General features: G+C 41.0%; 2 protein-coding genes and 1 long non-coding RNA gene across 7 annotated transcripts in view; 2 read left to right on the top strand and 1 right to left on the bottom strand.

Moving 5' to 3' along the window:
- Nucleotides 1-3,738, top strand: part of ptprr (protein tyrosine phosphatase receptor type R) — an 87,313-nt gene extending 83,575 nt beyond the window's left edge. For all 3 annotated transcript variants that reach the window (XM_087249925.2, XM_087249926.2, XM_087249927.2), the window contains exon 13: nt 1,986-3,738. In XM_087249925.2, coding sequence (XP_087106051.2) covers nt 1,986-2,079 — 94 coding nt within the window. In that variant the 3' untranslated portion in view covers nt 2,080-3,738. The remainder of the gene's footprint in view (nt 1-1,985) is intronic.
- Nucleotides 3,739-5,974: 2,236 nt separating this feature from the next.
- Nucleotides 5,975-9,333, top strand: LOC148682548 (uncharacterized). Its single transcript, XR_015942923.1, has 2 exons — nt 5,975-6,342; nt 6,522-9,333. It is a non-coding gene; the product is annotated as an uncharacterized LOC148682548 (long non-coding RNA).
- The window catches only part of ptprb (protein tyrosine phosphatase receptor type b), a 93,459-nt gene continuing 78,490 nt past the window's right edge, over nt 8,992-23,960 (bottom strand). For 2 of the 3 annotated variants that reach the window (XM_087245588.2, NM_001316727.2), the window contains 9 exon segments: nt 22,462-22,543; nt 20,070-20,160; nt 19,872-19,948; nt 17,973-18,107; nt 17,762-17,884; nt 13,505-13,668; nt 13,287-13,422; nt 10,987-11,096; nt 8,992-9,368 (listed from right to left, as the gene is read on the bottom strand). In XM_087245588.2, the coding sequence (XP_087101714.2) occupies nt 10,989-11,096; nt 13,287-13,422; nt 13,505-13,668; nt 17,762-17,884; nt 17,973-18,107; nt 19,872-19,948; nt 20,070-20,160; nt 22,462-22,543 (916 nt within the window). In that variant the 3' untranslated portion in view covers nt 8,992-9,368; nt 10,987-10,988. 3 annotated transcript variants of the gene reach the window in all.

Raw genomic sequence — 23,960 nt, 5'->3', positions numbered from 1 at the left:
GTCACAAGCACTTAATATGTACACACTGGTGAGATTGCCGGCCTATTTACATGGAGCTCTCGAGAACTAGCTGATCCCGTATTCCTCCTAATGCTCATTGACCTGGCGGGAGCCTTGGGACAGCATGCCAAATCTGCTAATATAGGCAAGTGTGAACTCTTGAAACAAGTAAATAACAGTGTGAGAATGTGGTAAGATCTGAAAACGTGGCAAAAATCAGGCTGCCGCGAGGGCTTTTCTTTTTCTGGATTGCTTTGTAAAACACTATCGGTTGGGTTTAGGGAAGGTGGTGGGTGGGGCGATTGGTCGGTCAGTCAGTCAATTGACATTGGCGTCTGGTGGATTTACGTCAAAACAGCAGGCACGAATGGCACACACGAGAGCAATTTGAGATCTCAAAAAGCATACACATCGGCCTCTGGTGGATTTACGACAGAACAACCGTCACAAATGGCAATGGCTAGAGAAATTTGAGATGTGAAAAATTGTACACAGCACTCTCTGGTGGATTTATGTGAGAACAACAGTCGCGAATGGCACTCGCGGGAGAAATTTGAGATCTGAAAAAGTGTACACAGCAGCCTCTGGTGGATTTACGCGAGAACAACAGTTGCGAATGGCACTCGCGGGAGAAATTTGAGATCTGAAAAAGTGTACACAGCAGCCTCTGGTGGATTTACGCAAGAACAACAGTCGCGAATGGCACTTGCTAGAAAAATTTGAGATGTCAAAAAGCGTACACAGCGGCCTCTGGTGGATTTACGCGAGAACAACCGTCACAAATGGCAATGGCTAGAGAAATTTGAAATCTAAAAGTGTACACAGCAGCCTCTGGTGGATTTACGTGGGAACAACAGTCGCGAAAAGAACTCGCGAGAGAAATTTGAGATCTGAAAAGTGTACACAGCGGCCTCTGGTGGATTTACGCAAGAACAACCGTCACAAATGGCAATGGTTAGAGAAATTTGAGATCTGAAAAAGTGTACACAGCAGCCTCTGGTGGATTTACATGAGAACAACAGTCGCGAATAGCACTCGCGGGAGAAATTTGAGATCTGAAAAAGTGTACACAGCAGCCTCTGGTGGATTTACGCAAGAACAACAGTCGCGAATGGCACTTGCTAGAAAAATTTGAGATGTCAAAAAGCGTACACAGCGGCCTCTGGTGGATTTACGCGAGAACAACCGTCACAAATGGCAATGGCTAGAGAAATTTGAAATCTAAAAGTGTACACAGCAGCCTCTGGTGGATTTACGTGGGAACAACAGTCGCGAAAAGAACTCGCGAGAGAAATTTGAGATCTGAAAAGTGTACACAGCGGCCTCTGGTGGATTTACGCAAGAACAACCGTCACAAATGGCAATGGTTAGAGAAATTTGAGATCTGAAAAAGTGTACACAGCAGCCTCTGGTGGATTTACGTGAGAACAACAGTCGCGAATAGCACTCGCGGGAGAAATTTGAGATCTGAAAAAGCGTACACAGCAGCCTCTGGTAGATTTACGCAAGAACAACAGTCGCGAATGGCACTTGCTAGAAAAATTTGAGATCTCAAAAAGCATACACAGCGGCCTCTGGTGGATTTTTGTGAGAACAACCGTCACAAATGGCAATGGCATTGGAGAAATTTGAAATCTAAAAGTGTAAACAGCAGCCTCTGGTGGATTTACGCCAGAAGATCTGTTGCAAATAGCACTCGCGAGAGAAATTTGAGATCTGAAAAAGTGTACACAGCAGCCTCTGGTGGATTTGTGAACAACACAAATCCACCAGAGATTTGGTGAAAAAAAACAACATATCTCCTGGGATGTATTTGGCGCTCTCCAGAAATGTATATAGAGGTACTTAATCAGAATGAGCCTGTGTTGAGAGTAATAGTAACATAATTTAAATACTTAATAATGTAACAAGGTATTCATAAATAGTGTATTGTTATTGTGATTGCTGCTGCTAATCTGCTAGTCATGCGGTGTGCTTTTCCACAGAGGTGGAATGATCCAGACCGAGGAACAGTACGAGTTCGTGCACCATGCCTTGAGTCTCTATGAAAGTGGCCTTCCTGCAGAGGCCGGACAATGAGTTTGAACATGAACTGGAGCTTCTCCTTTCATATCAGGAGATCTGCTTTAGCCATGAGCTTTCTGAGGAGGCCGGAGATCATGTTTTTAAGGTAGATCTGCAGGGATTATTAAAGTCCAAGGCAAGTATTGCACACTGTTATCGTCAAAACATGTATTTTTGGCATGGCTCCTCATAAGAACAGACGTTGTGATTTGTAAGGCTGTTTTGACGCTGGATCAAAGGTTTACTCTACAAGGTATCGTTCTAATATGTCAATTTTTTAAAATCTAGAAATCGTATATACAACTTTTATATCAGTTGTCTTCTTTTGATCCGTCAGATTAAGCGTCTGTGCGTCGTACAATACTGAATTGTCTTTATGCTGCAGTATAAATGAGGTATTCACGTTCTGTGTATGGCAGTATGATAATCCGACGTCGGCGATCGAATCTATTCATGTTTGTATTGTTTGTTAACAATTGACGATATTTTTTTCTACTCTTTCTGACTGTGTTTTCTGCGCCGCCGCTGCTGGATTTAGACCTCTGCGAAAAAAATGTTCAATCCTGAATGTGAACGTTAGAGACTGAATGCCTCAAAACGTTGTGTTGTGTCGTCCGGAGTGAAAACACACAACGAACAGCAGTTGAATTCGATTGTTTAACTTAAAAATATGGGTTGCTTTAATTATCTAGAGACTTTCTAAATCTGGCACTGACCCTGAGCTGAAGTGGAATTTTAATAATCCTGATTATACGAGATAGCGATCCTATCAAACTGAACAAAATTAATAGAACTATTCAGTTCGCGACAGCTACGAAACCAAATGAAACAAAAGCAAATTCAATTGGGATAAAAATATGTAAATATACTTTATAATGTATCTAAAATATTAAATCAATATCATTTGCATCTAGAAGTAACACGAATTACTAATATTTTAATACGCCTCTCTCCTGAAACGCTTACATTTTTAGTACGATGGTTGACGTATACTGGGACCACGAGGATTTTGCTGCTAATACCGCAATTGTTTATTGCTTTAGGAATTAAATATGTGTGAATATTCCTAGGATATTCGTTTTTTTGTATTGTATTTATTATTTTGAGAATTATTATTATAATAACGGATACTTTTATAAAATATGGTAATTGTCAGTGCGCACTGTTACGCTATATACTTTCCACTATGTGGGCTTTAATGTTAGGCAGTCGGTGACTTTACCCGTGTACGCTTCATGACGATTGATGTGAATACTGTAAATAACTTTCATAATAACCATCTTATAGTCTGCACATATGGATGTCTCGCGCAGCCAAACTGGTGATCTGAGCTGTTTCGAATCTATGGTTGTGGTAGAATTGACTATAGTCTTGTGTTATGGGATGTATATTATATATGCATAACTTGGTCCGGGTCAACATGTCAAAGATGTTTGTTAGTGCTAGACAGACGGTCATTCGCATTGTACGTTCGGTCCTTTAACGATGTCAAATCATCACCCTAAGCCATAATACTACATGTTTACATTGTTTGTTCATCAGTTATGCTGTTAACGAAACCTGTCACGTCAACAAGTGTTTTCGAAAGCAAGTGTAACTTCGCCTAGTCGAAAAACAGACGACAGAAAGCGTGACTTTGTGGTGATTACTGCCAATAAATGAATCCTCAGATGAGTTCTAAGACTCTTATTTTGACGTTTTTTTTTCTTTCTGTATGTCCTGTCTCCTCATTTTTCTAGGTTTTTACACGTGTAGAGTGTAGATTAATTTCCTTGTGGGGTTAAGATTGAGGGTTTCCAATGTAATCCTCAGTGTCCTCTATGATGAATCACAGCAGAGACTCAACCTTGATACACAGCACAGACAAAAGCTGTTATTCGAAACCTCTGTAGAGGTCCCAACCCAGCAGGCACACAACATCATAATACGTTACCAACGGTGACCAACATTCAATGTGTGTTATTTTGGCGTCCAAAATGTAACAATGTCAATTCATGTTAATATTTGGTCGTTTTTACGTTGTGTTGGAAAGTGACCAGAATCCAACGTTGAGCCAATATAACGTTTTCAGGTATAGCGACCAAAATCCAACGTCTGATAGACGTCATAGTGGTAACGTCCACACAACGTCAAGCTTTAACATCATTCGACGTTTATATTTGGTTGTTTTAAGGTTGTGTTGGAAAGTGACCAAAATTGAACGTTGAGCCAACATCTTAAACTAACGTCATATTGACGTGAAATACTGACATTTAATCATCAGGTATGGTAACCAAAATCCAACATCTGATAGACGTCATAGTAGTAACGTCCACACAACGTCAAGCTGTAACATAGTTAGACGTTGATATTTGGTTGTTTTTAGGTTGTGTTGAAAAGTGACCAGAATCCAACGTCGAGCCAACATCTTAAACCAACGTCATATTGACGTCAAACACTGACATTCGTCAGGTATGGCAACCAAAATCCAACATCTGATAGACGTCATAGTGGTAACGTCCACACAACGACAAGCTTTAACATCATTCGACGTTTATATTTGGTTGATTTTAGGTTGTGTTGGAAAGTGACCAAAATTGAATGTTGAGCCAACATCTTAAACCAACATCATATTGACGTCAAATACTGACATTTATTCATCAGGTATGGTAACCAAAATCCAACGTTTGATAGACGTCATAGTGGTAACGTCCACACAACATCAAGCTGTAACATCATTAGAAGTTGATAATTGGTTGTTTTAAGGTTGTGTTAGAAAGTGACCAAAATCCAACGTCGAGCCAACATCTTAAACCAGCGTCATATTGACGTCAAATACTGACATTCGTCAGGTGTGAAAACCAAAATCCAACGTCTGATAGACATCATAGAGGTAACGTCAAAACAACGTCAAACTGTAACATAGTTAGACGTTGATATTTGGTTGTTTTAAGGTTGTGTTGGAAAGTGACCAAAATCCAACGTCGAGCCAACATCTTAAACCAACGTCATATTGACGTCAAATACAGACATTTATACGTCAGGCATGGCAACCAAAATCCAATGTCTAATAGACGTCATATTGGTAACGTCCACACAACTGCAAGCTGTAACATCATTAGACGTTGATATTTGGTTGTTTTTAGGTTGTGTTAGAAAGTGACCAAAATCCAACGTCAAGCTAACATCTTAAACCAACGTCATATTGACGTCACATACTGACATTCGTCAGGTATGGTGTAGCGTACAGTCCGAAGATAAAATTACTTATTGATTTTAGTATTTGACATTTACTATTTGATTTGAGTATTTCGCATGGGTTTTACGACTCCTGGCTCCAAGAAGTCTGGATTTTCGTGACAGCTGAAGTTGTTCAGGGGGACTGGAGAGATAAGCAGGAAACTTCAAAGGCATTCCTGCCCAAATACACACACACACACACACACACACACCCACGAGGCTGTTCCGACAGAAAGAAAATGAACTCATCAAATCCTGAACCAGCACAAAACCAATGTGTTATGTTTTGTAAACTTTGTACCTCATTTCTGACTTTTCTTACCTGTGTAACCTCTCTTATAACCTGTATGCATGTTCCCTTTAGGCCTTTGAAGCATAAATATTATGAGGATGTGAAAAATTATGTTAATGTACTTTCAAACCCCCCCATGTTTGGTACCGATGGGTTTCTGCTGACATTGACAACACAGGATGCGTAGAGCAAGATCATAACTCGCATTGCTTTATTCTTTAATCCCCTGTATTAAATGCCTGTCCGCATGCTTTGGGCGGACACTCAAATTTGCATACGAGCAGCCTCGAGACAAAGGAAGAGTTCCCGCTCGAACTTTCTCCTGAAATCATTGGTCAGAATGCTGAACGGGTTGTCACGTGACCCGCAGGTATAACCAGATTTCCTGCCAAACATCTAGGCAGAAAGAAAAGCGTCCGAACAAAGAACATCAAAGAGGTGGCCTTCGGGCCACGCGGCTTTCCTACGCAGCATGGACTTTCCCGCCACGTTTTCTTTCTTTTCCGGCAAAAGTAAACTCAGTTTAAAGTTTGCGATCGTGTTCGTCCGAACGGCATTACAAACTCCACGCAGCAAGAAGGACATCAAAAGGATTTTCATCAGGAAAAGACCCGCATAAAGAGGAAGACCTCCAGACATGAAAGCCCAGGTATTTTTTAGTTATGCGAATAAGCTGTGCCTTTATCTTCGGACTGTACGCTACACCATACCTGACGAATGTCAGTGTTTGACGTCAATATGACGTTGGTTTAAGGTGTTGGCTTGACGTTGGATTTTGGTCACTTTCTAACACAACCTAAAAACAACCAAATATCAACATCTAATGATGTTACAGCTTGCAGTTGTGTGGACGTTACCACTATGACGTCTATTAGACATTGGATTTTGGTTGCCATGCCTGACGTATAAATGTCAGTATTTGACGTCAATATGACGTTGGTTTAAGATGTTGGCTCAGAATTGCGACTTAATAACTCAGAATTGTGACTTTTTAACTCAGAATTGCGACTTTTTAACTCAGAATTGCGATTTAAAACTCAGAATTGTGACTTTTTAAATCAGAATTGCGACTTTTTAACTCAGAATTGCGAGTATTTAACTCAGAATTGCGACTTTATAACTCAGAACTGCGACTTTTTAACTCAGAATTGCGAGTATTTAACTCAGAATTGCGACTTAATAACTCAGAATTGCGAGTATTTAACTCAGAATTGCGACTTTTTAACTCAGAAATGCGAGTATTTAACTCAGAATTGCGACTTTATAACTCAGAATTGCGACTTTTTAACTCAGAATTGCGACTTTTTAACTTAGAATTGCGACTTAATAACTCAGAATTGCGAGTATTTAACTCAGAATTGCGACTTTTTAACTCAGAATTGCGAGTATTTAACTCAGAATTGCGAGTATTTAACTCAGAATTGCGACTTTTAAACTCAGAATTGCGACTTTTTAACTCAGAATTGCGACTTTTTAACTCAGAATTGCGAGTATTTAACTCAGAATTGCGATTTTAAACTCAGAATTGTGACTTTTTAAATCAGAATTGCGACTTTTTAACTCAGAATTGCGAGTATTTAACTCAGAATTGCGAGTATTTAACTCAGAATTGCGACTTTTAAACTCAGAATTGCGACTTTTTAACTCAGAATTGCGACTTTTTAACTCAGAATTGCGAGTATTTAACTCAGAATTGCGATTTTAAACTCAGAATTGTGACTTTTTAAATCAGAATTGCGACTTTTTAACTCAGAATTGCGAGTATTTAACTCAGAATTGCGACTTTTAAACTCAGAATTGCGAGTATTTAACTCAGAATTGCATCTTTTTAACTCAGAATTGCGAGTATTTAACTCAGAATTGCATCTTTTTAACTCAGAATTGCGACTTAACTCAGAATTGTGACTTTTTAACTCAGAATTGCGACTTTTTAACTCAGAATTGCATCTTTTTAACTCAGAATTGCGACTTAACTCAGAATTGTGACTTTTTAACTCAGAAATGCGATTTTAAACTCAGAATTGCGACTTAACTCAGAATTTCGACTTAACTCAGGTATTTTTTAGTTATGCGAATAAGCTGTGCCCCTTTTATCAAAAAGGTGTTTTCTATAATCTTGGTGATCCTTAATGGTGTGTGGAACTGAAAGTTTTGTCACTCTTTTATCTGAAATCTAGATTTCCGCGCTTTGCTATCTCTCTCTGTTCGTACATGATTTATAGTCCCGTATAAACCCGATATCTCCACGTGGTTTACCTTTGTTCCGTGTTTAATGTATGTTTGTGCGTTTGTTTGTTCGTCACGTCTGACTAGTCAATAAATTCCATTATATTCAAATGAATTGTATTGTGTGCCTCACGAGAAAATGTCACTGAAATACAGATTCCCCTGCCTAGCTTTTATAAGTTGTTTAAAACTTTTGAATGATTAATCTACTTCACAAGAAGTAGCAATTAAATTCCCTTTTTCTAAATGAATAGATTACCGTGTCCGCTCGGAAGAGCGGCGGCTCTGCTTGTGTTCGTTTGGTCAAATTGGCAATAAATTGATCCGGAATATTAATGATTAATAATAGTTCGTTATTGTTGATAATTAATATTCATAATCTGGGAATCCGCTCGGTCGCGCGAGCATGATCATATACAATCATATGTTTGTTTGACCAAACTGACTGAAGCTTAAGCCGGAATATTAATAATTAAGAATAAACCGTTATTGTTGATTATTAATATTCATAAAATGAGCTAATTTCATGTTACATATGGAAACCAAAATCCAACATCTGATAGACGTCATAGTGGTAACGTCCACACAACGTCAAGCTGTAACATAGTTAGACGTTGATATTTGGTTGTTTGTAGGTTGTGTTGGAAAGTGACCAGAACCCAACGTTGAGCCAACATCTTAAACCAACGTCATGTTAGCGTCAAACACTGACATTCGTCAGGTATGGCAACCAAAATCCAACATCTGATAAACGTCATAGTGGTAACGTCCACACAACGTCAAGCTGTAACATAGTTAGACGTTGATATTTGGTTGATTTTAGGTTGTGTTGGAAAGTGACCAAAATTGAACGTTGAGCCAACATCTTAAACCAATGTCATATTGACGTCAAATACTGACATTTATTCATCAGGTATGGTAACCAAAATCCAACGTCTGATAGACGTCATAGTGGTAACGTCGACACATCGTCACTCTGTAACATATTTGGTTGTTTTTGTGTTGGAAATGGACTAAAATGCTACTGTCTGTCCGAAGTTGGACACTTACGTCGATCTGACGTTATGTTCTGACGTCAACCCGATTTTCATTTCCGCCCAAAATACAACGTCCCATAATCTGCCATCGTGTTGACGTCCTGTGCCTGCTGGGAAAGCTCCTACACGTGGTAAAAAAGCTAAAACGAGACGTTTGAGGCTTTGTCTTATATCATTTATTAACACCATAATTTGTGCACAGAATGAGTCCAATAGAGAACAACTGTTATTTGTTTAAAAGTTCATCCTCTGTGGTCTATTGATTATACATTTGAGAAAACGAATGTCCAATTTATGTCAGCGGTCTATATACAGTCTATTAATATTAGCATACAACATAAATAATTACAACTGGTGGTTTGCATGTACATAAGTGAATCATAAAAAAGATTAAGAAGTATAACAAGTATAAAAATAAAGCTTATGTCTTTCTCATGCACTGCTATTAATACTATTGGTACAACACAAACCCTGCTCTTCTTTTCTGTCCAATACAGCCAAATATCTTAGTGATCCTGTGTACAAAAACTCTGAAAAAAAAAAAAATACATGGAATATTTAGATATGGCACTTCATTATGGAAGCCTGTTCCCACCACTGAATAATTAAAAAAAATAAATTAATTAAAAAAAAAAAAAGTATGAAGTCAGAATTCAGTTAATTCGTAATTCTGCCTTAACTCACTATTATGATTTTATAACTCGGATTTTTGACTTTTGAACTCAGAATTGCATCTTTGTAACTCAGAATTGTGACTTTTTAACTCAAAATTGTGACTTTTTAACTCAGAATTGCAATTTTTAACTCAGAATTGTGACTTTTTAACTCAAAATTGTGACTTTTTAACTCAGAATTGCAATTTTTAACTCAGAATTGCGACTTAACCCAGAATTGTGACTTTTTAACTCAGAATTGCGAGTATTTAACTCAGAATTGCGACTTTATAACTCAGAATTGCGAGTATTTAACTCAGAATTGCGACTTTTTAACTCGCAATTCTGAGTTAAAAAGTCGCAATTCTGAGTTAAAAAGTCGCAATTCTGAGTTAAAAAGTCACAATTCTGAGTTAAAAAGTCGCAATTCTGAGTTAAATACTCGTAATTCTGAGTTATTAAGTCGCAATTCTGAGTTAAAAAGTCGCAATTCTAAGTATTTAACTCAGAATTGCGATTTTAAACTCAGAACTGTGACTTTTTAACTCAGAATTGCGACTTTTTAACTCAGAATTGCGAGTATTTAACTCAGAATTGCGAGTATTTAACTCAGAATTGCGACTTTTTAACTCAGAATTGCGAGTATTTAACTCAGAATTGCGATTTTAAACTCAGAATTGCGACTTTTTAACTCAGAATTGCGAGTATTTAACTCAGAATTGCATCTTTTTAACTCAGAATTGTGACTTTTTAACTCAGAAATGCGATTTTAAATTCAGAATTGCGACTTAACTCCGAATTTCGACTTAACTCAGAATTGTGACTTAATAACTCAGAATTTCGAGTATTTAACTCAGAATTGCGATTTTAAACTCAGAATTTCGACTTAACTCAGAATTGCGATCTAATAACTCAGAATTGCGAGTATTTAACTCAGAATTGCGATTTTAAACTCAGAATTGTGACTTTTTAACTCAGAATTGCGACTTTTTAACTCAGAATTGCGACTTTTTAACTCAGAATTGCGATTTTAAACTCAGAATTGTGACTTTTTACATCAGAATTGCGAGTATTTAATTCAGAATTGCATCTTTTTAACTCAGAATTGCGACTTAACTCAGAATTGTGACTTTTTAACTCAAAATTGTGACTTTTTAACTCAGAAATGCGATTTTAAACTCAGAATTTCGACTTAACTCAGAATTGCGATCTAATAACTCAGAATTGCGAGTATTTAACTCAGAATTGCGATTTTAAACTCAGAATAGTGACTTTTTAACTCAGAATTGCGACTTTTTAACTCAGAATTGCGACTTTTTAACTCAGAACTGCGACTTTATAACTCGGAATTCTGCCTGTATAATCTTACATTGTATTTATTTGTTCATTTTTTAAATCAGTGGGGGGAAGGTGCTTCCATATTTCATGGTTACATTATATTGTTCCCTGAATAAAGTCTGCATGTCACTATCCAAATGAGACATGCAACTCTTACCTTTAAATGATGTTGTTGTATATGGGGAAAAGGGGGTTATCTCGTTCACAGCCAAGTTTGCGAGCCCTCAAAACATCCCGCACACACTGATGGATATAAGCATACTGACACTGCAAGACACAAGATAATTATGCCAGGGTGCTTATAAACCAATTGTCATTAAACCTACAGAGACAAACTAGACAATACACATCAGGGACAAAAGACACAGATAAACTATGAATGGTTTTGTCTTGCTAGTAGGATTCTAGGGTGCTTTCACATCTGCAGTTCGCTTCATTTGGTCAGCAACAAGGGTAATAAATGATACATTGTTGCATCTTCTGCCGTCTTTGGGTCGTTTTCACACCACACTGCTGGCTTTGGTTCGAACCAGTTGAGACGAACCAAAATGCAGTCATCTGACAAAATCCACATCTCTCATTGGCCAGATGTTGTTGAACATATTTCCTAAACTGCTTATTGATTGGTCAGAATTCACGTTCGGGAAAATGCCAATGAACTCCCGCAGGTAAACAAAACCGGCAGACACAAAATGACTCTTTTTACTATGAAGGAACGACTGCGCTGACTGATTGTATCCCTGCTTTAGACAAACTATACATTTCGAGAATGAAGCGCAGCCGCGGCTGGAAAACAGGGTTTTAATGCATCGCTCGTCACTTCAGGAGGAGGTGTGAATTAAATTAGCTAAACTGCGACATGGGCATCTTGTGGAAATATTACCAACGATCCATCAGGTAATGTTTTCCCTCTCTTCCTCTTTCCCTCGCATCGGCCTACGGTAGCTGAATTAGTCCGAAAGTCGTAGTACTTTTTGCGGTTGGACCTGTTTTAGTTCGGATCATATTCTCACCACAAACGAACCGCTCCGTTCGTTTGAAAGCGTACCGAGACCACCTCTTCAAGCAGGTCTCGGTACGCTTATTTGGTCCGCACTCGAGTACGATTGCTGCATTCTCACCTGCCCAAACGAACCGCACCAAAAGGGGAAACGAACTGTAGTGTGATTCAATAGAACTAAATAAGGCAGGTGTGAAAGCACCCCTAGTTATGACTTGTTTGTGGTGTGATTGTTGGGGCTAGTTGTAGATGTGTTTGGAAAGAACTCGTAACATTCGAATTATATTTTGGCAAATTGAACTTTACCACAGCTACACAAGATCATAGATAGCTCATGTTTGATGTCCCTGCAAAGCCAATTTGGTGTACTGAACGATGGTTTACATTTCATGTTAATACGTGTGCAAGATTTTAAGAAACTTGAACATTCCTGCATCAGTTTACACCAAAAATGCCTATGCAAATGAACATGCTTTGAAACCAAAACGTCTTATTGGTCAACTTGGCTCTGGAGGGTGGGTACAAAACCATCCTTATAAAAGCTACTAGCCTAAGGCCCCACCCGAGGCCAGAGAAAAGCGCCCAAGCTAGATGGAGACTACAGGCCAGAGAAAGACTTGAACCCAACACGGAGAACCACTGAGGACTCCAGGGAGCAGGCGGGAACCCCGACAACATGGGTTAATCGCACAGCTCAGACATTCCCATCTCTGATACCTTCCTTTTTTTCTTTACCGTCGAGAGTCTAGTTAAGTTTAGTGCGCCTCAAACCAGTAGTCAAACACGACTAGCCTTTTTGCCGCTCTCAAAACTTGAATCGACCAACTCCATCCCACTCCAAGCCTCGCGAGGTCAAAGAACAACCAGCTAGCCACATGCTCAACAGAGGGTGTTTCTTCACATCACAAAAGGAATCCAAGTAACACTTCAAGGCTACATCTGAACTGGTGTACAGTAAAGGCAACCCTAAAGAGACCTTAGAAGGGTTCAATTAATTATTTTTGGTTCGCTTGGTTTGGTCTTACAAAATCCGAGGTTTCCCCATCATTACGCTCTCTCAAACTCTTATTTTACTTTCTTTACTCTTCTCTACACTTCTATGAATGTGTGTTTGGGTTAGGTTTGTGACTTTGCTCAGACAAAAGTCTGGTCACTGAACAGAAATAATGTCCAGTATAGAATGTAAAGTCCTGCTGCAGTGGAGACAGAATGAATATTGTGTCTGACTCCATCATGAGCTTGGAGGACTGCATCCATACATCTCTGCACTGACTCAAATCACTGATTAATAAAGTCATGTGGAATGGCAAAGAAAGCGTCCCTGCAGGAAAATCTACCTTTTGCAAATGATCAACTAGAAGTCAAGTTATTATTTGTTGCTCTTACAACCGGGATTGACGACAACTGGAAATATTATATTAGGCGTGAAAAGAGGGCAAAATAAATGTGACTCTTACCTCGGTTTGTACCATGTATGAGCGATGCAGGCGCAGGTCAAACACACAGCCGTAAATGTCCACTGTGCAGTTCCTGTCTAGTTGCTGTAAAGCACGATCCAGCACTATGAAAGTCCCAGTTCGACCCACACCAGCACTGAGAGTACAAAAACAATGCAACTGATGTGTGAGCGCTCAAACAAGTCTGATGAAGAAGATCAAGTCTAGCTGATGAATACCTGCAGTGTACTACGGAGATTCCAGGACTGTTTGTCCTGTTGATGAAATCTCGGACTGTTCGCACAAACTGGATAAGAGACTGAGTTGTGTCCGGGACGCCGTGATCTGGCCAGATGGTGTAATGGAACTGACGCACCATCCTGGGGTATCTCAGCTGACTCTCCTGAAAAACGAGTTTGGGTCATGAGGTTGCATCTACTAATGTCCACATTTTACACGGCGGTGGTGTCAAGTCACTAATTCTCAATACTCAAATGACTGCAAGGGAATGATTTTTATCAGGAATTGTCAACGTGTTCTTTGACTTTCAGTCGTTTTTAGTGCCGTATTGGTACTTTTACACCATTATATTCCATCAACCTGCAGTCTCTGCTTTATTTTTCTAGTCTATGGGGATTGGCCGAGTAGAGAAATCAGTCCTGTGATTCGTGTCCAATCAAATCGCACAGAAGCTAAAATGCTTCACACTGAACTACCTTTATAAATGCAGCAAACTGTCTGGAAGCATTCAGAGTGTCTAAGAAGAGGTTCAAAATCTTTACACGCAATGACAGAGACTGTTAGCCGGCATGTCACTGAATGTTTACTGTAAAATTGCAATAAACATTTACTAAATGCACTTATTGCTGCCGAGTGTTACGCGGCTGGGATGAGAATCAGCACCTCCAAATCCAAGGCCATGGTAGTCCACCGGAAAAAGGTGGTTTGCCATCTCCAGGTTGGAGGAAAGTCCTTACCCTAGGTAGAGAAGTTTAAGTATCTCAGGGTTTTGTTCACGAGTGAGGGAAGGATGGAGCGTGAGATTGACAGGCAGATTGGTGCAGTGGCAGCAGTAATGCGGTCGATGTACCGGTCCGTAGTGGTGAAGACGGAGCTGAGCCGAAAGGCAAAGCTCTCGATTTACCGGTCAATCTACGTACCTACTCTCACCTACGGTCATGACCGAAAGGACAAGATCTCGGAAACAAGCGGCCGAAATGAGTTTCCTTCGCAGGGTGGCAAGGCGCACTCTTATGGATAGGACGAGGAGCTCTGACACCCGGGAGGAGCTCGGAGTAGAGCCGCTGCTCCTCCACATCGAGAGAAGTCAGCTGAGGTGGCTCGGGCATCTGTTTCAGATGCCTCCTGGACGCCTACATAGGGAGGTGTTCCAGGCATGTCCCACCGGGAGCCAGCCTCAGGGGAAGACCCAGGACACGCTGGAGGGACTATGTCTCTCGGCTGGCCTGGGAACACCTCGAGATCCCCCGGAGGAGCAGGCGGAAGTGTCTGGGGAGAGGGAAGTTCTCCTAAGACTGTGCCCCCGCGACCCGGCCCCGGAAAAGCGGCAGAAAATGAATGAATGAATGCACTACAGAATGTTACGTTTTCACACAAATTAAATGCTGTATTCTCAAGCACACACACTTGTTCTACACTAGGAGAACTTATAACAGTGGTACCATACTCCACCTTGTGGTCGGATTCAACCAAGCACATACATCACAAACGCTTCAGTCTTTGTGTAATACTCACTACTCATGAGTACTTTAAAAAGGGATTCTGTTTACCCATACTCAGAGTAATATTTACTACATTTATGGACAAGTCGCGTCGATTCTGTAAGTTCTAATAGTTTACTTCTTTAAAAAAAGGCACATTTGCACAATTAAAGCGGTAGCTCACCCAAAAATGACAATTCTGTCATCATTTACCCATTTGTTTGGCTCTCTTTCTTCTGTTTTTGAAAATGACCTTCCCAACGCAGCTCTAAGTGAAGTGAAATGTCCAGCTAAGGCTAAAATTTTAAAGTGCGCCATGTTTAAAAATATTGATTCATTTATAAAAGAGTTGACTAGAGTAGTTTGAATTTAATGCATTGGAAACGAGTCTTTAGCCAAGCTGGCGTGATGTCAATATGGAACTCAAGCACCGCCCATTTGGTGCGTAGCAGACCCAGGAAAATTTAAACCCCTGGTCCCGCCCACACACACAGTAGCAGATCCCGGTTGAATCATGTCTGTGTTCTGAAGTGTGAGGGAAAGTTAGTGTTATTTTCCCTACCCAAACATGTGATAAGGCTATGAGGACCCAGTGGTGGAAGTTTATTTTTGCAGAAATACCTCGGCATTATAGCCCCAGCCTTGTGCTGTGTTCCTGCCATTTTTCTGACGAGTGCTTCAGCGATCTACACGCTTACCTAACGTGGGATTCTTCCTAACCTAACCTAACGGGGGATTCTTCGGCCGTTTGTTAAAGGAAGGATCAGAAAAAACTATTGATGTGTAGAAGTTTGTCAGAGCTCGACAGGAACTTTACAGTAAACAGTTCATGGACCATCCATTTCACAAGTGTAAGTGAAATTAAAATGGCTGCCTTCTTGTTTTCTCTAGCTTGCAAATTCTGAATTTAATTATGATTTGTTACTTGTAACCGAATGTACGATATCTGGTTAACTTTTTATATTCTCATATCGCGTCTAAACCATGTTGAAAACACGAAGCTGCCACTTTGTTTATGGATTTAAATGTGTTTGTTTGTCTTTGGTATGGCCACTATCAGCTGTTCTTAGACACGTGCGGCAGTCAAGTTTTAAAACAGTAGTGATGGGTCGTTCATGAACGATTCGTTCTTTTTGAACGAATCTTCAATATGATTCAGGAACTACAAGTCCTCTCAGGGAGTGATTGGTTCATCCGCGCGTGCGCACATTTGTGCAGGTAGTATCGTTAAATTCAAGTCTTAATCACATTGGCAGAAGCCAATCATACGCGTTTAGAGCCGGAAAGAGAATTGATCCACTCACCTCTCGAGTCCTCTATCGGGTCTGAGTCACTCGTTCATCACGGGCCAATCATACGCGTTTAGAGCCGGAAAAAGAATTGAACCGTTCATCTCTCGAGTCCTCGGGTTTGAGTCATTCTGTCACGTGATGAACGAACGATCATGGCTCCTATCGGCTTAGACTGTGCATTGATTAAGATTATATGTGACTGTGAACGAACCCCTGACATTTGAAGACATGAAGAGGTAAGCTGAGCAAAGAGACAACAATATCTTCATAGATAATAGAGCAGGTAAACATTGAATTATTATTTTCTGCTTCTTATATTCCACTTATGACTTATTTGTCGTGTGATCAACCTTTTGGGCTTGTTGTAGATGTGTTTGGAAGCAATTCGTAACATTTTAATAATATTTTGGCAAATTGAACCAAATGAACGAAATGACTCGAAAAAAGATTTGTTCATCTTAATGAACGATCAAATATCAGAGTCAGTAAAATGATCCAAACTTCCCATCACTATAAAACAGTTCAGCCTTTGCCGCTGTGTGGATTAATACTGAATGTGTGTTTACTTACGGTTAAAAATAGAGCAATAGGCTGGTGTTTAACTAACTCTAGCTCTAAGGAGGGGTTTGGGAACAAATTAATTGTTGAACGAATCACATGGGAGTCATTGGGATAATTTGGTAAAAGTAAATTCATATTGTAGTGTCGGAACAAGGTTCTTTTCACAAGGTGGGGTTGTTAGCCCCGTGCCCAACCCTCCTCCTTTCTCATCCGGGCTTGGGACCATGGCAGAATTCGGGAAGCCGATGATTCGGGATGCAGATCAGACTGTTGTTGGAGACCTCCAAAACCAAAATATGACCCTTTTTAATGCATAATAGGGCCTTTTTAATATAATAAAGATGTACTGAAGAAAGCTGGAACAATTGACTTGTATAATATTTGTTTTTCTTCCTCTGGTTAGCTTTATTTACCTAACATAATCAAATACATCATTTGGAAACTAGAGAAAACAATGAGGCAGCCATTTTAATCTCACTTACTTACACTTGTGAAATGGAGGAAGAAACTGGTCCATGAACTGTGCACTGTAAAGTTCCTGTCGAGCTCTGACAAAGTCCTATACATCAGTAGTCTTTTCTGATCCTTCCTTTAACAAACGGCCGAAGAATCCCTTATTGTAAGCATGTAGATCGCTGAAGCACTCGTCAGAAAAATGGCAGGAACACAGCACAAGGCTAGGCCTATAATGCTGAGGTATTTCTGCAAAAATAAACGTCCTTCACAGCCTCTTCACATGTTTGGGTAGGGAAAATAACACTAACTTTCCCTCACACTTCAGAGCACAGACATGATTCAACCGGCATCTGCTACAGTGTGTGTGGGCGGGTTTTAATTTTCCCGGGTCTGCTCATGCAGAAAATTCACCATTTTTGGGTGAATTACCCCTTTAAAGCTCCTAGATGAAAAAGACTCCACTTACGCATGATATTTTGAAGTCCCGAATGGTCCACTCTGGAAAGACCTTCTCAGAAAGCAGCTGCACCACAATGTCTCCATAGCACAAAGGCTCGCTGTCCGTCGGCCAGTAGTGGTCACACTTTACCTGAATCAGACACATTTTCACAAAATTATGACATGAGATCAGCGCACGGTACAAAAACAAAAGCACCAGAAGCGTCTTCTTCACTCACCATGCCTCTTTCCACACACTGCGTCACCATTACTAGGCTGTGCACATTTTGTTCCCACACCATTCGCCAAAAATCGTCCTTGGTACCTGGCAAAGGCCCTTGTGTGGCGATATACTCCCATCTGAAATTGTTTCCCTGTTAAAAAGTTAACAAAAACATCACTGTTCACTGGGTGCTCAGCCAAAACGCAAAAAGTGCTAAATATATATTCAATAGGCGCAGGGCCGGAGCAAGCTGAACTGCCGCTCTAGGCAAAGGACGGTTATGACATAACTGAGGGCGCGGGTGGTGAGGGTAGTGTCGCGGACGCCGCCCTAGACGCGGATATAACTGAGGGCGCGGGTGGTGAGGGTAGTGTCGGGGACGCCGCCCTAGACATGGACATAACTGAGGGCGCGGGTGGTGAGGGTAGTGTCGCGGACGCCGCCCTAGACGCGGATATAACTGAGGGCGCGGGTGGTGAGGGTAGTGTCGGGGACGCCGCCCTAGACATGGACATAACTGAGGGCGCGGGTGGTGAGGGTATTGTCGCGGACGCCGCCCTAGACGCGGATATAACTGAGGGCGCGGGTGGTGAGGGTAGTGTCAGGGATGCCGCCCTAGACATGGACATAACTGAGGGCGCGGGTAGTGAGGGTAGTGTCGGGGACGCCGCCCTAGACATGGACATAACTGAGGGCGCGGGTGGTGAGGGTAGTGTCGGGGACGCCGCCCTAGACGCGAATATAACTGAGGGCGCGGGTGGTGAGGGTAGTGTCGCGGACGCCGCCCTAGACATGGACATAACTGAGGGTGCGGGTGGTGAGGGTAGTGTCGCGGACGCCGCCCTAGACGCGGATATAACTGAGGGCATGGGTGATGAGGGTAGTGTCGGGGACGCCGCCCTCTGTATTCTGCCGCCCTAGACGCGGACATAACTGAGGGCGCGGGTGATGAGGGTTGTGTCGCGGACGCCGCCCTAGACGAGGATATAACTGAGGGCGCGGGTGGTGAGGGTAGTGTCGGGGACGCCGCCCTCTGTATTCTGCCGCCCTAGACGCGGACATAACTGAGGGCGCGGGTGGTGAGGGTAGTGTCGCGGACGCTGCCCTAGACGCGGACATAACCGAGGGCGCAGGTGGTGAGGGTACTGTCGTGGACGCCGCCCTAGACGCGGATATAACTGAGGGCGGGAGAGGTGAGGGTTGTGTTGGGGACGCCGCCCTCTGTATTCTGCCGCCCTAGGCAGCCGCCTAGGTCGCCTCTATGGACGCGCCGGCCCTGAATAGGCGACAACACCAAAGCTCCAAAAATGCATATTACATTAAAAAGGCTGACACAAAACATACTATTTACATGGACATTCGTACCATCCAGTACCATTAAATCATTTGTTACCTATGTCTCAATTTAGTCGTAAGTTGGGACGGTAGTTTTATGGCTTTTGAAATCGTATTGTTCAAAAAAAGGTAATGATTTGCACTCAAGTAATTGCTTCATACTGTTTTTATTTTTTCTTTCTCTTACATTCTACGGGCGATTAAAAGACACAGGCGTTTCAGGCACAATGCCTTCCTCAGTGTGTGACACAATCCTCTCGAAACCCGTTTTGTTCTGACACACCGAGCCTGGCTTGAGGATGAGTTAATTAGGGGGTCATTTTAATTTTAAGATAAACTATGAACACTATATGAAAGGAACCATCAAAATAAATTTATAACAACATATAAATTTCACACCGAACACAATAATGGGGGTTCAATCATTTTTGGACAATCTTCGAACGTTGACTACTGTATATGCAACATTTAAGTTGTGTGAAGACATTTTCAACCAGTATAACAACAACAACACAAAAAAAGGTTATAAAAATTCAGTCTTTAGCAAGTGACCAAACCACTGAACATGTATTTAACTTACAGGTATATAGTTAGCGTTGATGTAGTCTGAGCAGGGGTCATCCTCCAGACAGGACAGTCTCACCCGCGTGGAGTCGTCTAAAGTTAATCATTAAGGATGTTAATGAGCAGGATTAAACTTCAGGTCAACAAATCAGTACTTCTTTAAATCTACACATGAAGAATTCCAACTGATAGATGTTGCCGTTAATCTACTTACAGGGAAGTATATTGTTGTATCGGTTTTTGTTGCGGTTACCAAGCAGACGTGCAGCATTTTGAGTTTGGATCCGTCCCACGTCCTTTAGGCCCTTTTTAAAATACAGGCAGAGGTTGATGCAATGATCATGATAGCAGATGCTATTAACCAGATTTATAACACAGCTGTCTAGAATACTTGATTCTGATTGGTCAGTCGGTCGGTCAGAATTCTGAGATAACAACCGGTGAATAATGCAGGCTCATCTGGGAACTTCGAACCACCTCGACAGCCACCAATTAGTCAAAAATGCGAAGCTGACAGAAACTAAAACAGCTGATGGAGTATACACTAACCTGCGCATTATTCGGATACAAGATGGCGCCAAACAGTCAAAAACACAACAGAAACTAAAACAGCTGATGAAGTATACACTAACCTGCGCATTATTCAGACCCAAGATGGAGCCAAAAACACAAAGCTGACAGACAGTAAAACAGCTGATGGAGTATACACTAACCTGCACATTATTCAGACACAAGATGGAGACAGTCAAAAACACAACAGAAACTAAAACAGCTGATGGAGTATACACTAACCTGCGCATTATTCAGACACAAGATGGAGACAGTCAAAAACACAACAGAAACTAAAACAGCTGATGGAGTATACACTAACCTGCGCATTATTCAGACACAAGATGGAGACAAACAGTCAAAAACACAACAGAAACTAAAACAGCTGATGGAGTATACACTAACCTGCGCATTATTCAGACACAAGATGGAGACAAACAGACAAAAACACAAAAGAAACTAAAACAGCTGATGGAGTATACACTAACCTGCGCATTATTCAGACACAAGATGGAGACAAACAGTCAAAAACACAAAGCTGACAGACACTAAAACAGCTGATGAAGTATACACTAACCTGCGCATTATTCAGACACAAGATGGAGACAAACAGACAAAAACACAACAGAAACTAAAACAGCTGATGGAGTATACACTAACCTGCGCATTATTCAGACACAATATGGTGCCAAACAGACAAAAACACAACAGAAACTAAAACAGCTGATGGAGTATACACTAACCTGCACTTTATTCAAACACTAGATGGAGACAAACAGTCAAAGACACAACAGAAACTAAAACAGCTGATGGAGTATACACTAACCTGCACATTATTCAGACACAAGATGGCGCCAAACAGTCAAAAACACAAAAGAAACTAAAACAGCTGATGGAGTATACACTAACCTGCGCATTATTCAGACACAAGATGGCGCCAAACAGTCAAAAACACAACAGAAACTAAAACAGCTGAGGGAGTATACACTAACCTGCGCATTATTCAGACACAAGATGGAGCCAAACAGTCAAAAACACAACAGAAACTAAAACAGCTGATGGAGTATACACTAACCTGCGCATTATTCAGACACAAGATGGAGCCAAACAGTCAAAAACACAACAGAAACTAAAACAGCTGAGGGAGTATACACTAACCTGCACTTTATTCAAACACTAGATGGAGACAAACAGTCAAAGACACAACAGAAACTAAAACAGCTGATGGAGTATACACTAACCTGCACATTATTCAGACACAAGATGGTGCCAAACAGACAAAAACACAACAGAAACTAAAACAGCTGATGAAGTATACACTGACCTGCGCATTATTCAGACACAAGATGGCGCCAAACAGTCAAAAACACAAAAGAAACTAAAACAGCTGATGAAGTATACACTAACCTGCACTTTATTCAAACACTAGATGGAGACAAACAGTCAAAGACACAACAGAAACTAAAACAGCTGATGGAGTATACACTAACCTGCGCATTATTCAGACACAAGATGGAGCCAAACAGTCAAAAACACAAAAGAAACTAAAACAGCTGATGGAGTATACACTAACCTGCGCATTATTCAGACACAAGATGGAGCCAAACAGTCAAAAACACAACAGAAACTAAAACAGCTGAGGGAGTATACACTAACCTGCTCGTTATTCAGACACAAGATGGAGACAAACAGTCAAAAACACAAAGCTGACAGACACTAAAACAGCTGATGAAGTATACACTGACCTGCGCATTATTCAGACACAAGATGGCACCAAACAGACAAAAAAGCTGGCGTGACAGACCAGCAGATACATATTAATGTGGATGTAAGTATATGGATTTTAATGTATTCACTGACAGTCAAGGTGATTGGAAGTTCCCAGATGAGCCTGTGTTATTTAGCGGTTGTTATCTGAGAATTATACTTTGGAATGTTGAGATTGACCAATCAGTTTCGAGTATTTCAGACCGCCCTTTAATAATCTGCGATAACAACCTCCTGGACATATTTAAGAAACCTTGATATACAGTATAGTGTTGGATTTGATGATATACCTCAAACTCTTCTGACAGAAGGAAACTGGAATCGGATTGAAGTTTAGCAAGGTGGGACTCGAAATTGGCAGCTTGAACTGGGCTAGTGCAAAACAAAGTCAAAATGACAAACGTTAATACTCATAAATTGATCAGTGTTCACTGGAATAAATGCTTTAATCTTGAAATACACTAATATATATAAGAATCAGGCATATAGAATATTAAGCACATACTATTCACACGTACATGACCTCTGAATTTGTCTCAGAGTTCAGCTGTTTGAGGATTAAAATAGTTCACCGCACACACATTCTGCTTTTGTTCAGTAAAGGTCGTGTGAAGTCACCGTGCTGAACAGAAGAATGCCCCTCGGTTTGAAAGTGACTGCTGACGGTAGAAAAATGCCATTATTTTTAGCACGTGAAATACTGCTAGCATGACCGCTTCTGTGCATTGAAAGAGAACAAATACTCTAGAGCTCTACAAATAAACAATTATTATGTTTGATGTCAGCCATGGATAAGATACTAATGAACTAACTCTTTCGTCATTTTAAGAGCTTGATGTCACTTATAACCGCAGCATCCTCCATTATATCTTTGTTTGTGTTCATCAGAAAAAAGAAACTCAAACAGGTTTGGAAATGGTGAGTAATTAATGGCAGCATTTGGATTTTGGGGTGAACTATCCCTTTAACCATGCGCGTGACCACACTTGTATAAGCTTTGAATTGATTCTGCAGTACCTAGTTTGTCCACAGGGTGTCTACACTAGACTGCCCTGCTGAAAAATCCAGCTTATTCCAGCCTAGGCTGGTTGGCTGGTTTTAGCTGGTCGACCAGCCTGGTTTTAGAGGGGTTTTGGCCATTTCCAGGCTGGTTTCCACCCATTTTCAACCTGGTCAAGCTGGAAAATGACCAGCCAAATCCAGCTAAAACCAGCCTGACTTAAGCTGGATATAGCTGGTTTTGGCTGGACTTCCAGCTTAGCTAGGCTGGTCAAGCTGGTTTTAGCTGGTCATCTCCCAGCTTGACCAGCTAAGACCAGGCTGGAAATGGCTGGAAACCAGCCTGGAAGTGGCCAAAACCCCTCTAAAACCAGCCTGGTCGACCAGCTAAAACCAGCCAACCAGCCTAGGTTGGTTTAAGCTGTATTTTTCAGCAGGGTGTGCCATTGTTTTACAATGGGTAAAGAAATCAAGATGGAATAAAACAACAAAACAACACTGAAGCCTGCAAAAGCAATATAGGCTATTTCAGGAACACTTGTGTGAGGGGATTATTACGTATCAGTAAGTACAAAGTGATTATTATCGATCGTAACTTTTGTAAAGGGAAAGCGCAGACGCTGAATGATTAGAAATCTTTCTAATGTGCGTCTGTTAAGAATGTTTTAATGTGCTGTTTGTTTGATTTAACAAGTCGGTAACATTTTACTTTAAGGACCAATTCTTGAGGGGAGGGTGGTCTTCACGAGAACACAGCTGCTGCGCTCCTGCATCATCATGAACAACTCAG

This window comes from Danio rerio, chromosome 4 (assembly GCF_052040795.2).
Source record: "Danio rerio strain M-AB ecotype USA chromosome 4, GRCz13ab, whole genome shotgun sequence".
Lineage (NCBI taxonomy): Eukaryota > Metazoa > Chordata > Actinopteri > Cypriniformes > Danionidae > Danio > Danio rerio.
Note: the sequence above shows the minus strand (reverse complement) of the source record. Positions and strands in the feature narration are given on the sequence as shown.